We start from the raw sequence: 16242 nt of genomic DNA, 5'->3' as shown, positions 1-16242 counted from the left end.
ATTCATATATATTTAATCATTTGCATATTCATTCTTTATTCATTAATTAGTTTTTGAAAAATATTTATTGGATGCCTTTTATATGCCAGGCCATTTTTAAAAATCATATTTCAAGTTCCAATAAGTAATGTAATTATTCAGAGAAATATGTTCTTGTTAAAGAATTTAACTAAACACCTTTAAAATATAGTTGAGCTCTTTTATTTCTATTGAATACATTAAAGATGTTCTTTATTAAATGTTACATGAATAAGTTTATAAGGAGATACATATTTAATTTCAAATGCAACCTTTTTACGCAATCATATTTTGCTCAGCAATGGAAATTGATCTTTAAGTAATTTAGATTAAAATGTAATTATTTAAGTATAGATATATGTCAATGATTTAAATTTGCTTGATGACTATTGTGAAGTTATTCAAAATTTACTAAATATCAATAATCCACTTACTACCCAGCTCACATATAGAATTATAAACATGTATTAAGGCAGTGCAAGAGAAAGGCAAGAATCTTCCATAGCGGTTTTGAGATGTGGATCATTCTGTTATAATAAGCTAATACAACATTGTGCATTGCTGCTCAAAGTAGAAAAAAATTTTTCCCTTGACATCATCTATTCCCTTGAATAAAGTTTGGCTATTTATGTGTGGCTTGCATAACTGAGAATTAAGTGATCACAAAAACAAACAGGTCTATCCAAAGCCTATTTATATAAGTCCTAGTTCCCTTTGGTTAAGCTTTTAATTATATCCAATTTATTTCCTGTTAGTTCATTGAAAAACCTGACAAATAACCAAGTGATGACTAGCTAGAGTCATATCCTACAAGTTCTTCCTCAGGAAACATCAAACTTATTATGACATTGCCTGCAGCTCTTAAACAAAAATAAAATACTGTTATTTTTATTTTAGATGCGATCTGTGAGCCGAGTCTTTAAGTTTATTGACATGCCAACTGAAGAAAGTAAATCTACCAAGTCAATCAAACCATCCAAGGATGGCCAGCTCTCTAAAGTTACCATTATTGAGAATCAACAAGATGACATCTGGCCCTCAGGGGGTCAAATGACTGTCAAAGACCTCACAGCAAAATATGTAGATGGTGGAAATGCCATATTAGAGAACATTTCCTTCTCATTAAGTCCTGGCCAGAGGGTAAGTTTTAAATATATCTTGCCTTGTTTGACCTCTGTTCAGTTAGTGAATCTCAGTGGCCTAGAGTGTAAGTAGAATCCATTTGCAATACTTTTATTGTAGAGTAGGATCCATATTGAACATACAAATTTCAAGTTATTATATAGTCATTTTTTTCATATGAAATTTAGTTTCAGAGCCCTGAATCTACATAATAGGTTTATTTTAAATGTAATTCCACTTGCAGAATATCTAATTGATTGCTAGGTTACTAACTAAAGAAACCATTAAATAAACCAAAATTAAATCATGTTTTAGATTTCACATCTTGAAACTATCCTTCATTTCAGTTAAGAGGAATATTTTGTCACTGACTCCATGTAATGTCTTCTTAAATTTTACATAATTTACTCTCTGTAAAAGAAGTGGTAATTTTTTCTTAGCATTTTTTCAGTTCATTTGTTTAGTTGGAGTTTTCATCGAGATATTTTAATTAATTTACTTAGCAAAATTTTATTATTTTTACTTAGCAAATAATTTACTTAGCAAAATTATTATTTAATAAGCAAAAATAACTGTGCGTTATTTTGAAGCATTCCTTATAGATCCCAACACTGGACTGAACACCTAAAAGGTACTCAAATATACTGATTCTGGAATTGATTCATGGAGAAAGAGATGGTCATTCTCCCCATATTATGCTCTATAAATGTGGTTTAATATTATCTTCAAATCCCATATTCTGGGCCATTCTAGAAGTCTACACAGGTGTATTATATTGTTTTGATTTTTTTTTTAAATCGAGATAAAATACAAAATTTAATAAAATTAAAAAGAATACAGGAGAGCCATTTCTTATGAAAGCTGAATTTAAAAACATCACATCTTCGTGTTTTAATTTTAAATAGAGATTTTTTAACTATTGAGATAATGGTCAGTATTTTCTTAGGCCACCATGACTATCACTGCATAGGAAGAGACTGTTATCACTTGGTTTTACTCACGGGCTTAGGAATATTTGATAATTTAATGTACTGGATAAAATTCTGTTAAAAAGTATAGAATGAGCAAAAAGTCTCTGCATACCATGCTAAAAGGCTTAAAATGCTACACTAGAAATTTTGACTCACCTTTTCAGTCTTACAGTTGGGATAAATAAATTCACATACTATTAAAATTAGCTATTGTATTTCTTTATATTACATTATAAAGAATAGGACTTTTTTCTTTTTTTCTTTTTTCTTTTCTTTTTTTTTTTGAGAGAAAACAATTTTAAATGGACATTAAAGGAAAGAATTAGGATTTTTAGGTTGAATTTGCCCCTGGATGTTTGTGTTACATCACAACCCTGATGAAATCTCTGTGATTTTTGACATTTTTGCTTTGTTTTGAACTCAGACAAATGTTAGATTTATGCTTTGGAACTATGTAAAATTAATGCCTTCACTCCTCCGTGAAACTGCGAAAAGCGTAATTAATTATTCTCTTTTGTTTTACACATCAGTGAATGCCCCCCTGGGGTCACCAGAAATGGATGCCTACAGTGCTGTCATCAAGTTATAAACAATAGAAACAAATAGATTGATATAAACTAGGGTGAAAAACTGTGGTAAATGATTTGCTTTCCTACCTCCTGATATCCTTTCATCCCTTAGCTTTACCAGTGCTCACTTGCCCATGCAATTAAATTCAGCCAAATCCTGGTAGAGTGACAGAGTTTGCAGAGTCCTCATTCCCCTGATGTGAGAGTAGTAATCAGAGACCCTATAAAATGAGGAAGAAACAGTACACTCAGGCATTTCATTTTCTCTGAACCTATTTCTAGAAAACAGGCCATGTGTAGTCAGTAACTGTTCTTTGCAAGACACTTTCTGGGTGCTGCTGAGGAATTAAAAATTACATAAAACTATGGATCTTGCCATTCAAAGAGGGAGACTAATGTTTATTGAGTGCTTGTCATGACATAAGCACTATATAAAGATCTTTATTTGCTATCACATTTGATCTGATTATAACTGCAAAGGTAGATATTATTACCCTCTTTGTGCCCAGTGGAAGAAACTTAAGTTCAAATAAGTGAGTGAAGTAGCAGGAAGTTCAATTAAGTGAGTGAAGTAGCAGGGATCTTAAACCCGGGTATGTCTGACTTCATAGTTTTTTCCCCCCACAAGTTGCCACTGCTTTTCTTAAAAGAAGAAAAAGAGCAGAATAAGGGAGAGGGGTGAGGGGGCAGGGGGCGGGGAGAGAGAGAGAGAGAGAGAGAATATTAATCTGTTCCAGAAGATGACAGTCTAAAAAGAGAAGTGTGAGATCCAGTAAGAGCTGAGGCAGATTCATTGTGAAGACAACAAAGCATAAGTTTCAGGGAACTTCACTTGTCTGAACCCCTTCCAAGGCCCTGTTCCTAATTTTGTACTTATAATTTTAATCTTTATTTTAGAAAGAAGCTCCCCCTCTAAACTATATAAGCTTTAGAGTCCAAAAAGACCTTCATTATACCCTTCAATAAAAGATATACAGGTAAAATGCTAAGGTAATTCGGAAGACGAAGCAGTTAGTGTTCATTGGCTGGTAATTGGGCTATTCAGGGAAAGTTTCCCACAGGAAGTGGCATTTGGAATGAGACTGAGACTTTAATTGTGTATTTGAACCAGTAAAGGAAGGTGAAGAAAAGTGCTATAGGCAGAAAGTAATATCATGAGACATGGAGCATGTACAGAGAACAATTACTGTTTCAGTCAGATCAGGGAGGGCATAAAGGATATAATGAGAAACAAGGTTGGACACGATGATGGAGATTATAAAGCTTAAGCACCAAAGCAATAAAGGAAGTTAACAGCTCAGAATCCTAATAGACTTTGCTACTAAGTGGTATTTGATCATCTTCAAGAGCAGTGGTTCTCAGAGTGTGTTCCCCAGACCAGCATCATCTGCATCATTTGAGAATTTGTAAGAAATGCGTATTATTGAGCCCCAGCCAGCCCTATTGAAAAAAACAACTTTGGGGTGGGGACAGTGGTCTTTCTTTATCACACCTTCCAGGTAGAATTGGTGCATGCCCGCCCAAGGGTGAGAATCCTTGAGTTCATCTAGTGTAGAGGAATGAGTGTAGAAGTTCAACTGCAAAGGGTTATTGAAGGGATGAGTACTGAAGTGAGAAGCTGTCTAGAAAACCAATGTCTGTGGTGGAAAAGAAGAAGTAAGAATATCCATCTAAGAGGATGGCTACATGGAGAAATTTGACTTTTTACTCTAAAGGAATATGTTTTTGTTCAAAACAGAAGGAAAAGAGAGAAGTGGAGTTAGAAACATTGAGCAAAGAATTGAGAAACTGAAGGTGTTCATATTATATAGCCTTAATCTTTTAAGTCAACTATAATCGAAGTCATGGAAGTTGAGTACTGTTAGTCCTTCGACTTCGTTCTTCTCCTTCGATATTGTGTTGACTATTCAGGGTCTTTTGCATCTCCAAATAGACTTCAAAATCAATTTGTCAGATCTACAAAATGACTTTCTGAGATTTTGATTGGGATGGCATTGGATCTATAAAGTTGGAAAGAACCAGCATCTTAACAGTATTGAGTCTCCTTGTCTATGAACATGAAATATCTTTCCATTTATTTCATTTTTCTTTGATTCATCAAAATTTTGTAGTTTTTCTCATCTAAATCTTGTATATATTTTCTTAGATTTATATCAAAGTATATCATTTTGGGGAGGGGATGCTAATATAAATGGTAATGTGTTTTGAATTTCAAATTCTCCTTGTTCATTGCTGCTGTGTAGAAAACAACTAATTTTTGTATGTTAACCTTGTATTCTGCAACTTTGCTATAATCACTTATTTCCAAGAGTTTTATTGTTGATTCTTCTGGATTTTACACAATGTCACATGTGCATAAAGGCAGCTATATTTCTTCCTTCCAATAGGTATGCCTTTATTTTCTTTTATTTTTCTTATAGCATTATCTAGGACTTTCAGTATAATGTTGAAAAGGAGTGATGAGAGGGGACCTCTTTGCCTTGTTGCTGATCTTAACAAGAAAGCTTTGTGTTTCTCACCCTTAAGTATGATGTTACCTATAGGGTTTTGTAGATGTCTTTATCAAGTTGAGAAAGCCCTTCTCTATTCGTAGTTTACTGAGAGTTTTTATCAGGAATTGACATTGGATTTTATCAAATGAATTCTGCATCTATTGATATGATCCTGTGATTTTCTTATTGATCCCATTGATATGATAGATTATATTAATTGGTTTTAAAATTTTGAACCAACCTTGCATATCTAGGATAAATCCCACTTGGTTGTGGTATATAATTCTCTTTATATGTTGTTAGAATCTATATACTAACATTTTTCAGATTTTAGTATCTATGTTCATGAGAAGTATTGGTCTCTAATGTCTTTGACTGGTTTTGGTATTATGTCAATGCTAGCCTCATGAAATGAGTTAGGAAGCATTCCCACTGCTTTTATCTTCTGGGAGAGACTGTAGTATAGTGAATTGATGGAAATTTTACTTTAAATGTTCGGAAGAATTCACCAGTGAGAATTTCTGATTTGGAAGATATTAATTATTGATTCAATTTATTTAAAAGATATATGCCTATTCAGATTGTCTGTTTCTTGTGTGAGTTTTGGCAGATTGTGTCGTTCAAGGAATTGGTCCATTTCATCTAGATTATCAAAGTAGTAGACATAGAGTTGTTCGTAGTATTTATTATTCTTTCAACAATGAGATATGTAATGATGTTCTCTCTTTCATTTCTTATATTAGTAATTTGTGTCACTCTCTTACTTAGTTAGCCTGACTAGAAGCTTATTGATTTTATTGATCTTTTCAAAGCATCAGCATTTGGTTTCATTGATTTTTCTCCAATGATTTCTTGTTTTCAATTAAATTAGTTGATTCTACTCTAATTTTTATTATTTCTCATTGTCCTTTAGAATTAATTAGCTCTTCTTTTTCTAGTTTTCTAAGGCAGAAACTTAGACAATCAATTTTAGATATTCCTTTTCTAATTTATGCATTTAATGCTATAAATTTATGTGCTCCTTTTGCTGCATGCCACAAAGGTTGATAAATTATATCTTAATTTCTATTTTTTTGAAATTTTAAATTTCTCTTGTTTTCTTCTTTGACCCATGTGTTGTTTAATCTCCATGTATTTGGATTTTCCAGCTATCTTTCTGTTATTGATTTCTAGTTTAATTCCTTTATGGTCTGAGGGAAGACCTTGTAAGATTTCTGCTCTTTTAAATTTGTTAAGGTGAGTTTTATGGTCCATAATGTCATCTATTTTGGTGAATGTTCTCTGTGAGCTTGAGAATAATGTGTATTTTGTTGCTGTTGGATAAAGTAGTCTATACGTGTCAATTATATCCAGTTGATTAATCATTCTGGAGAGTTCAACTACATTCTTGCTGATTTTCTGACTGTCGTATCTGTCCATTTTTGATAGAGGAGTATTGAAGTCTCCAATTATAATAGTGGATTCATCTATTTTTCTTTGCGGTTCTGTCAGTTTTTGCCTCATGTATTTTGATACTCTGTTGTTAAGCAAATACACATTAAGGATTATTATGTCTTGGAGGATTGAACCCCTTTGCATTATGTAATACTCCTCTTTGTCCCTGATAATTTTCCTTGCTCTGATGTCTGCTCTATGTGAAATTAATTTAGCTGCCTAGCTTTCTTTGATTAGTTTTAACACTATCCCATACTTTTAATCTATATGTGTCTTTTAATCTCTATGCACTTCTCTCATTTTTGCAATGTTAATTGAACATTTTATGACTCCATTTTCTTTCCTCTCATCATATAAATTATACTTCTTTAAAAAAATTTTTGTGCTTGATCTAGAATGTGTAATATACATTTTCAACTAATTCATGTCACCTTTAAATAACTTTATAATGCTTCCCAGTTACTTCAAGTATGTCATTATAACAAAATATTCCCAGTTCCTCCCTCTTGTTTCTCGTATTATTGCTGCCATTAATTTTACTTATACAGAAGCATATATATAAACATATGTAATTAAATACATTGTTACTATAATTTTGAACACACTATTATCTGTCGGATCAATTAAGAATAAGAAAAATAATTTTTTTATTTTATCTTCACTTATTTATTCTCTGATATTCTTCCTTTCTTTCCGTATATCTGAGTTTCTGACTTAAATCATTTTTCTTCTCTCGAAAGAACTTTTTAAAACATATTTTGCAAAGCTGTTTTACTGGCATCAAAATCTCTCAATATTTGTTTAAGAAAGTCTCTATTTCTTATTTTGACAGGGAACAGAATTCTAGGTTGGTGGATTTTTTTTCTCTGAACACTGTAAATATTTCACTCCACTCTTTTTGCCTGCATATTTTATGCAGAATAGTTGGATTTAATTTTTATTTTTGTTCTTCTATACGTAAGATGTTTTTTGCCCTTTGGCTTGCTTCAAGAATTTTTCCTTCTCTCTGATTTTCTGTAGTTCGACTATGATATGCCTGCAAGTAGTTTTTTGGCACTTGTTGTGCTTGGTGTACTCTGAGCTTCCTATGCCTGTGGTGTAGTTTTTAACATTAATTTTGGGGAAGTTCTCAGTCATTATTTCTTGAAATATTTATTTTGTTTCTCTCTTTCTTCTCCTTCTGATATTCTCATTACAGATATCATGTCTTTTGTGTTATTCCACAGTTCTTAGATATCTGTTATTTTTTTTTAAGTATTTTTTTCTCTGCTTTTTTGTGTGGAGGTTTTAATTGTCTTCAAGCTGAGATTCTTTCCTCAGGCATGTTCAGTCTACTAATGAAACCATCAAAGTCATTCTTCATTTCTGTGACAGTAGTTTTTTTTTTAATCTCTAGCATTTGTTTTTGATTCTTCATTAGAATACCCATTTTTCTTCTAATATTATCCATCTGTTCTCACTTTTTTCATTAGATCCCTTAGCATATTATTCATAGTTGTTTTAAATTCCCAGGTTGATAATTCCAACATTTCTGGCATATATGGATACATTGTTACTATTATTTTTAACACAATCTGGTTCTGATGCTTGTTCTGTCTCTTCTAACTGTGTTTTTTGCCTTTTTAGTATGTCTTGTAATTTTTTGGTTGAAAGGTGGACACAATTTACTGGATAAAAAGAATTCTAATAATTAGGCCTTTAGTGGTATAAATTTTGGGGGAAAGGGTAGTGTACTATAGTTCCAGGATTAGGTCTTGGTCTTTTAGTAAGCATGTGACCTTGAGTGGGAACTTCCCAAGTACTCTCAGATTTTTGTCCCCCTTAGGTGTAACAGGATGGCTAGTGTGGCCTGAATTTAGGTATTTCCCTTCCTTAGATCAGTTAGCTTCTAAAAATCATTAGGCTCTGCTAAAATCTTTTCTCTTGAGGGAGTCCTTGTTAAGAAGAACAGAAAGCTCTGGGATATTGCAGAATTTTTGCTTTCCCCCTCCTCCTGCTGGACGCACCAAGCAATGTTTCTGTGTTCTTCATTGTGACATGATGAATCTTTTTAGGCTCCTGAAGGTAATACTCAAAAAAAGTGTGGGCCCCCCTATGAATGGTCTCCTTGTTGTTTTTTACTCTCAGACTTGTCCACACTGAACCTCCAGCAATGTGTCAGTTATCGGTTAGGATTTTCTACCTTGGTTTCTGTGGAGTTTTCTGATTGTGGGTTTCTGCTTCCTTAAGTTGTGATTCTCTGTATCTACGTGTCTGTCTCTCCGTTTTTCATGGCTGTGGTTTACTTTGTGAATTTATGCTCTGACAGATGTAAGAAGCATTTTGATTTTTTATTTTTCTCAGCTTTTAACCTGTTATTATGATGGAGTGATAACATCTAAGTTCCTTATATGCCAGAGCAGAAACTGGAAGTCCTGTTTTTTATCTTTTTATTCCTTTGCTTAGCACATTGCCAAGCTTACTATATGTTAAATTCATGAATTAATGAATGACATAACCACATCTAGGTCATATGATTGATTAGAGTAGCAATTGATTATTAAAATGTTTCTCTGAGTGGCTCTCTTAAGAATGTCATTTCTCTCCCTTGCCCTTAAAACTAGTAACATCATCTTGCAAACTGGAACAGGATGCCCCAGACATAATTCTTGCATGCAGAATTAAGAAGTAGACTTAAATTTAGTATACTATTTTGATTATCCAGAAATCCTGCAAGCTCAGCAGTAGTCTAATCCATCTTCTTGAAAAAAAAAATTGAAAAGGACTTAAATGGGCATTTTTGTCTGATTTTTAATGGACTTCAGTGTTCTTAGTTATATGATGTGTCAGAGTCCATTCAGGCTGCTATAACAAGATATCATGGGCTGGGTAGCTTATAAATAACAAATTCATTTCTCATAATTCTGAAAACTAGTAAGTCTAAGATCATGGCACTGGCAGATTTCTCATAGACTTCTGTCTTCTCACTGTAATCTCACATGGTGGAAGAGGTAAGAGACTTTTCTGGGACCTCTTAATAAAGGCACTAATTCCATTTATAAGGGCTCCACTCTTTTGACCTAAATACTTCCCAAAGACCCTACTGCCTAATACCATCACATTGGGGTTAGGATTTCAACTGTGAATTTGGGAAAGACACAAATATTCAACCCATAGCATGGTGCAAAGATGAAAATAATATTTTATACAGTAACATTATTCAATTTTCATATTAAAACGCTATGTCCATAGCAATTGCCTTAGGGAAAAGATGTTCCATTAGTTTCTTTGCTCTTAATTTAGGCCTTTAGTTCATAGAAACTGCACTTTAAATTTTATTTTCAATGCATGAGAAATGTAGCAAATATTTACAATTTTTACTTTAAAAAACTATTCTTTTCCAATCTCAAGTAGTTTATTTATTTATTTAGCTAAATTTTAATATCCAGGTCAACTTCCCCCAACTAGAATATCTCTTCCTTTTTTCCTTTACTTTTCCTCACAAAATGCAGGCCGACATTTTAATTTGGAGCCAGCTCTTTCATGAGAAACCTGGACTTATCAAAATGCCTCAGATATTATACTGTATATATCACAGTACTGGACAGTCCTCTGATTAAATGAATATTTAATAGTACTTCAAGATCTATGTTTGGGATGAGCTTACCTGCCTTTTCCATTTATAATATTTTCACACTACTGGGATGCCAGAGATAATTCAAACAATATTAAAGGTTCAGATCATAGCAGCATGAGCGCCTAAATGCCTACTTGATTTGTTAAATACTTACGGAATTCTGTCTTGATAAAAATGGGTATGAAGTAGCTGAATTATTCAGTAACTTATAATTCTGGCTTCCTGAAGAACATATTCTCAAGAATTTACATTAAGAATTATGTTAATAAAAGAGATATGTCAACATGTATAAGGTACAGTTATTATCACTTTCGAGATCTAAACTTCATTTGATTTGGCATCTTGATTTCTAGAGACAACAAGGAGATGAAAAATGATTACAACAGGTTTCAGTCTGTTACAATATTAAAATGATGAATCAGTTACTCTGAAATGAATGTACTATGAGTGTTCTATTCATGGTACAATGCAATTATAGCTAGCACCAAATCTAACACTGTTTAACTCTCCACATAATATTTTGACTTATCTTGATCCAAAATTCTCAGAGAGGAGGTGCATTGAAGTTACTAGAAAACACTGACTTGGAATAGGGTAGATCGTAAAAGCTTATTTGCGGGAAGTACTCTGGCTTATGCAACAGATCACTGAGAAGCCTGGAAAAACAAACCCCGGAAAAGAATCATTAGGTGCCAATTATATAAACAACAAGAAGACTTTGTCAGGTATGAACCAATAAGATTCCTTGCTATTGAAAAACATGTCAAACATACTGTAATACCGGTAGTTTAATAATATCAAGAAATTAGAGCAATAGCTAAAATCTTTAAAGCTAGACAAAAGATTTACAAATTGCCTCTCAATCCTTACCTTTGAAGAACTTATATTCTTGGGTTAAAACAAGCAATAATCAAGGAAAGAATTAATAAAATAATTACTGATTGTGGTTAGTACTGTGAAGAACCTTAAAAGGGTGTTGTGTATAACATTTGGTTTGTCTGATTTTCTTAGTTGTCTCAGAGAACAAACATTTGTGAAAGTCCCATTAGAAAGCTCTTATGGAAGAAAGACAGTTGTGTCATTATTATTTACTAGTTTATCCCAAAAGCCTAGTTTATTACCAGGTTCCTAATAAGTGTTTAATAAATTATTATTATTATTATTATTATTATTATTATTATTAGTTGTTGTTGTTGTCGTATGCTCTAAAGTATTTATTGTGGTCCATAAACTGATTCTGGTTTACAAACTGTTACTGGTTTGTGATGACATAAGTATGAAAATTGAGAGTAAGCATTTAGAAATTCATTTTTATTATTTATTTTTTAAAATACTGATTTGCAGTGGATTGGAAACTAACTAAATAAATAAATAACTGTCCTTTACCACAGATAGTGTGAAAAGCACTATTCTAAAAGACCATTTGCTCAGCTCTCCTGTAAAAAAAGCTAAATAATAAAGAAATAGGAATACTGTAAGAGGAAAAAAAATGAACGTCTACTTAATGCCACTAAATGTTGGTCAGTGTATTCAGTATTCAGTTAACGACTGCAGGGATATTTGGTTCCACTCAAAGCACCTTCCTCCATGTGCTGGATCTGAGCTGACATAAGAGAAGAGTCGGGCTCTCTGTGAGTCACCTGCTGCACCTGCTCTTCCCCTGCAATACATGGAGTTCCCACTTCCCTACTACCCTCTCATGGTCTTTAGGTAACAACGGTAGTTTTTTTCTTTTTCTTAATACTCTTTTTTTTTCTTCCCCAAATCCTCTTCTTGTCCATCAGAGTAGATATAAGAATTTGGGAGGAGTAGCGAGGTCCAACTGGCCTTCTCTGGAAACATTGATTTCACTGAACTTAGTCTGGTTTATTGTCACGCCTGAACTTGGTGCTTGCTTAATTTATTAAGGACAGTATCTAAATGTTGAAACTGTTTCAGATTTTTTAAGTTTTGAACTTCTATTCATGTTTGGAACTAGATCAAGCTATTGTATCTGCTTCTGGCTTGAGCCCACCCTTAGAAATGATGTGCATTAAGACACTGTGTCTTTGCTTTTCCTTGATACAAAATGAGTATTTTCAACCTTTTTGCCATTAATAAAGGTCAGTAATAAGTGAAGCCAGCATCAGCGGTCCAATTCCTTACAGCCAGTTTCTGTTACGGGGTTCTTTTGCTCCAGATCAATATTGGTCAGAACTGGGGGTGTACTAAAAGGTGGGAATAAGTGAAAAATCTGCCCCTGGTGATGATTGAAAACAAACAAACAAACAAACCCCAGTTCCATAAGGGTTTATTTTGAAGTATAATACCAGATTCCATTTAAGGTAGGGTATCTGTATGCCACAGGAGTAATTCTATCACTTATATTCTAGGTGGGCCTCTTGGGAAGAACTGGATCAGGGAAGAGTACTTTGTTATCGGCTTTTTTGAGACTGCTGAACACTGAAGGAGAAATCCAAATAGATGGTGTGTCTTGGAATTCAATAACTTTGCAACAGTGGAGGAAAGCCTTTGGAGTGATACCACAGGTAAGCTGGAAAGACTTAGCTAGAAAAAGAAGTGACAGTGCATTTTTACCACCATTTGACATTTGTGCTCAGGAAAATATATTTATTTTATATTTCTGCCTCTTTTTTTCATGCAATGCAGTCTTTTCATAGAGAGAAAAACTATCTCTAAAAGTGTAGACGTCTCTGACATCCAGTTATTGAAATATTAATAGTTTGATAGCCTTTCCCAGAAGACACAATGTGCAGTGAGAGCATGGGGCTTTTGTTTTTGTTAGCTTTTTTTTTTTTTCCTACTTCAATGGTTTGAGCTCCAAGTTAGCAATCACAGCGGGTTGAGAAATGCTTTGCAAGATATAAAAGATGCTGCTGAAATAACAAATACTTGGAAGCATGAGATAGTGGAATTGAAAATAAAAGTAATGATTGTTTTTTGTTCTTTGGATAAGAATGAACCAGGTCAGATTAATCTGTAGCTATTTTTTTTTTAAATGTCAGTCTTTGACTTGTGTCACAAAGGATGTCTAGCCTCACTGCTTAGTATCATTCTGTTATTGTGCAAGAGAACTTCTTACACATGAGAGAAATAGCAACAGTTCCATTTTTAAATGATCTAAATGGAAACCAAGGATTGTTTTTACTGGGATGAATCTGAAAGGCATGTGTGGTATATACTAGCCTTTGCTTTCATCTCTACGGATGTAGTCAGTTTTAATGATCACTTTGCTCTCTTTGTTCTAATGGCACTGAATCCATTCCACTACCATGGTACTAACAATTCTCTACTTTTAACACAAAATTAAAATGCTAGGAGCGTCTCCAGGTAGACTGACTATAAATCTAACCTAAGAATAAAGCTTGTATTATTTGATGGATTATCTTTGTGAAACATTTGCTTCTTTCAACTAATGAGGCAGTAAATATTGTAACTGCTAGACTGATGCTTTTAATTCATCTGTCTGGACTTTGCCATGTTGCCAGTTGCTTAATCCTGGTTGAACCTTTGAAAAACTACTGTTTCTTCAGGAAAAAATAAAAGAGATTGTCAGATGATCTAGAGATAAACAGTGGGAATACAAGTATCCCGAGGTGATAGCATTAGGCAAGATAACAGTGGTGAGGAACACAGAATAGAATCTGGTTGTCCTGGAAGCCTTGCTGTTCAGTTGACTCTAAGTCTTCACTAATGAAGTTTTTGTTTTCTTGTTGTTCTTATTCACAAAACAACTGCCCATTAAATAAGCAAAACTCTAAAAAAATAATTTAAATTTCACTGGGAATCCTTTAATCGATCTGCCATGTGATAGAGAGGGGTTTTTTTGGTTTGTTTGTGTGCTTTTATTGTGTGTTCTATTTAGGGACCTAAATGTGCAAGACCTAGGGGAAAACTCAGTGAGCCCAAGTTGTGAAAATTCTTTATCTTGTCTTTCTGCCAAAATGAATCTTCCAAACTTGCCTTTATTTAATTTTCTCTCTTCTATAGCTTCAACCTTTTTATAAACTAAACAATAAATGCTTTGAGATATACCTTTAAAAATATATGATCATGCTAATGGAAAAGCTTCTCATTGTACATGTTTATGGCCCTGGTTTCTGGGACTGTCTCCCGGTATCACGAGGATGTCTATAGACAGAATGTACTATTTCTTCTACAGTGACATCTTGAGAACATTAAGTGAATACCTGAGAAAGAGAGGAGGGCAAATTCCTTATAACCTTTTTAACATCCAAACCAAGAGATGGTTTTATTTTCTCAACTTTTCTTTGAAAGTTCAAATTACATAATTTTTTCCCTTTCCTGGAGTTTGATCTTTAAAAAGAAAAAAAGAAGGAAAAAGGAATTTTAAAAACCCTAAAAGAACTACTTTTGTTTGCTTTTCTATTTTTTTCTTCCTTCCATCTTTCTGACCTTGCAAAGGCGTAGTTCCTTCCAAGATCTCTGACACTGAGACATCAGAGATCTCTGGGTCAATTAGTCACTTGTTCTCAGACACATGAAACAGGAACTTTGAACAAGAAATTTTCCCTTTCCCTCAGTGATCCTGAAACATCAACTGTGGAATCACAAGGTGTCATTAGTTTTGGCAAGTTCTTGCGGTTTGTTTTTCCCCTGTTCTTCTCTCCTGTAGCTAGAAAGTAATCTTGGAGAATGCACTGGCCTGGAAAACAAGGTATTGTGTACATTTCAAAGTGGAGCCTTCTTTAGTTTGTTCTACTTTACCTGCAAGCTCTGAGGACATGGAGAGGAAACAATAAGGCCTAGGGTTGGAGCCCCATCAGCTTAGGCAATTTGAACACTGAGACTTAAAATTGCTCATTATTTATTTCAAAAATAATTTTGAAATGTATCTTTAAAGTTTTAATACAAATTTGAAAGGCTGCAAGTTATTCTGTAGGAATGACTAGGCCTATTCTTGCAAGGACACTTTATGATCTGAAACTAATCCATGCCCACGTGTGACTTCCGCTACGGACTTAGAACATCTTTTGCTCTGAGGGATATCAGATGGGGCCAAAACACTTATCTGTAGATCTCAACATTGGGAGTGTAGCAGCCCTCATTCAGTTTAACAATAATGAACAATTTAATCATTAGTTCTATATGCTTAAAATGATAAGTATAGATTTTATAGTTACATAAACAGTATTGAGGTCCTAATCCAACCTATGAGCTTCCAATGAAAAGCTCGAAATTACACTCATTGCTGTAAGTCAGAGATCAAAGGAAGAAAAAAAATGATAAATATAGGTAATTAAGTGTAGTTATGGGTCAAGGCACAGGCTAGTCAGGGAGTGTCTAGTGTAATTATGAGAGAGGATCCAGCTCCCAGCCCTGTCGTCACTGCTTCCACGGAGTCACTGTAGCCTTCTTTCGTTTCTACTCCCACTGCTGTGTTTTTCTTCATTGTCTTCTCCTCATCTCTCCATTATATGTTGCACAAAAATTAAGATTTTTAAAGCAACATTCCAATTTTGTGATTTTCCAAGCCAAAAATGTTTTTGGGCACTCCTTCCTTCACTGAATAAGGTCTAGATTCTTCTATTTGTGGTTTAGGTCCCTAACAGTCAGGTCCCAACCCGACATTCAGATCCACCACTCTTAACATCTGGGCACTTTTAAGTTTCAGTCTAGCTGGACTTACTGTTCCATAAAAGATGCCTCATTTTTCTCTCTCTTTGCCTCTGTTCATGCATTTCCTCTGTCTGAGACAATCTTCCTTCACCACAGTCACTTTGTCATTACAAATGTTAAACTACCAGATGGCCCTTTCTTCCCCTGGCGAACCCTGACTCTGACCCCACCTTTGCACTTCCACGTCCCAGTCCCAGATGGGATCTAGAGCTGTGTTAATAAATCTCTACTGGAACTTCTCTATGTCTTGTATTGTCTTCTTTATGTCTCTATGTCTTGTATGTGTGTTTTTTAATGTCCACTCAGTGTTGTGAGCACTTTGCAGACATTCTAGTTAAGGACGCAGGATTTAAACACAAAATTATCACCAATCAAAGAAG

General features: G+C 34.0%; 1 protein-coding gene across 1 annotated transcript in view; it reads left to right on the top strand.

Moving 5' to 3' along the window:
- CFTR (CF transmembrane conductance regulator) overlaps positions 1-16242 on the top strand; it is a 155010-nt gene that overhangs the window by 120791 nt on the left and 17977 nt on the right. Inside the window, exons 22-23 of the mRNA XM_039860787.1 lie at positions 916-1158; positions 12595-12750. Coding sequence (XP_039716721.1) covers positions 916-1158; positions 12595-12750 — 399 coding nt within the window. The remainder of the gene's footprint in view (positions 1-915; positions 1159-12594; positions 12751-16242) is intronic.

This window comes from Pteropus medius, unplaced genomic scaffold (assembly GCF_902729225.1).
Source record: "Pteropus medius unplaced genomic scaffold, Ma_sr-lr_union100, whole genome shotgun sequence".
NCBI lineage: Eukaryota > Metazoa > Chordata > Mammalia > Chiroptera > Pteropodidae > Pteropus > Pteropus medius.
This window is presented reverse-complemented; position numbering and strand designations above follow the sequence as displayed.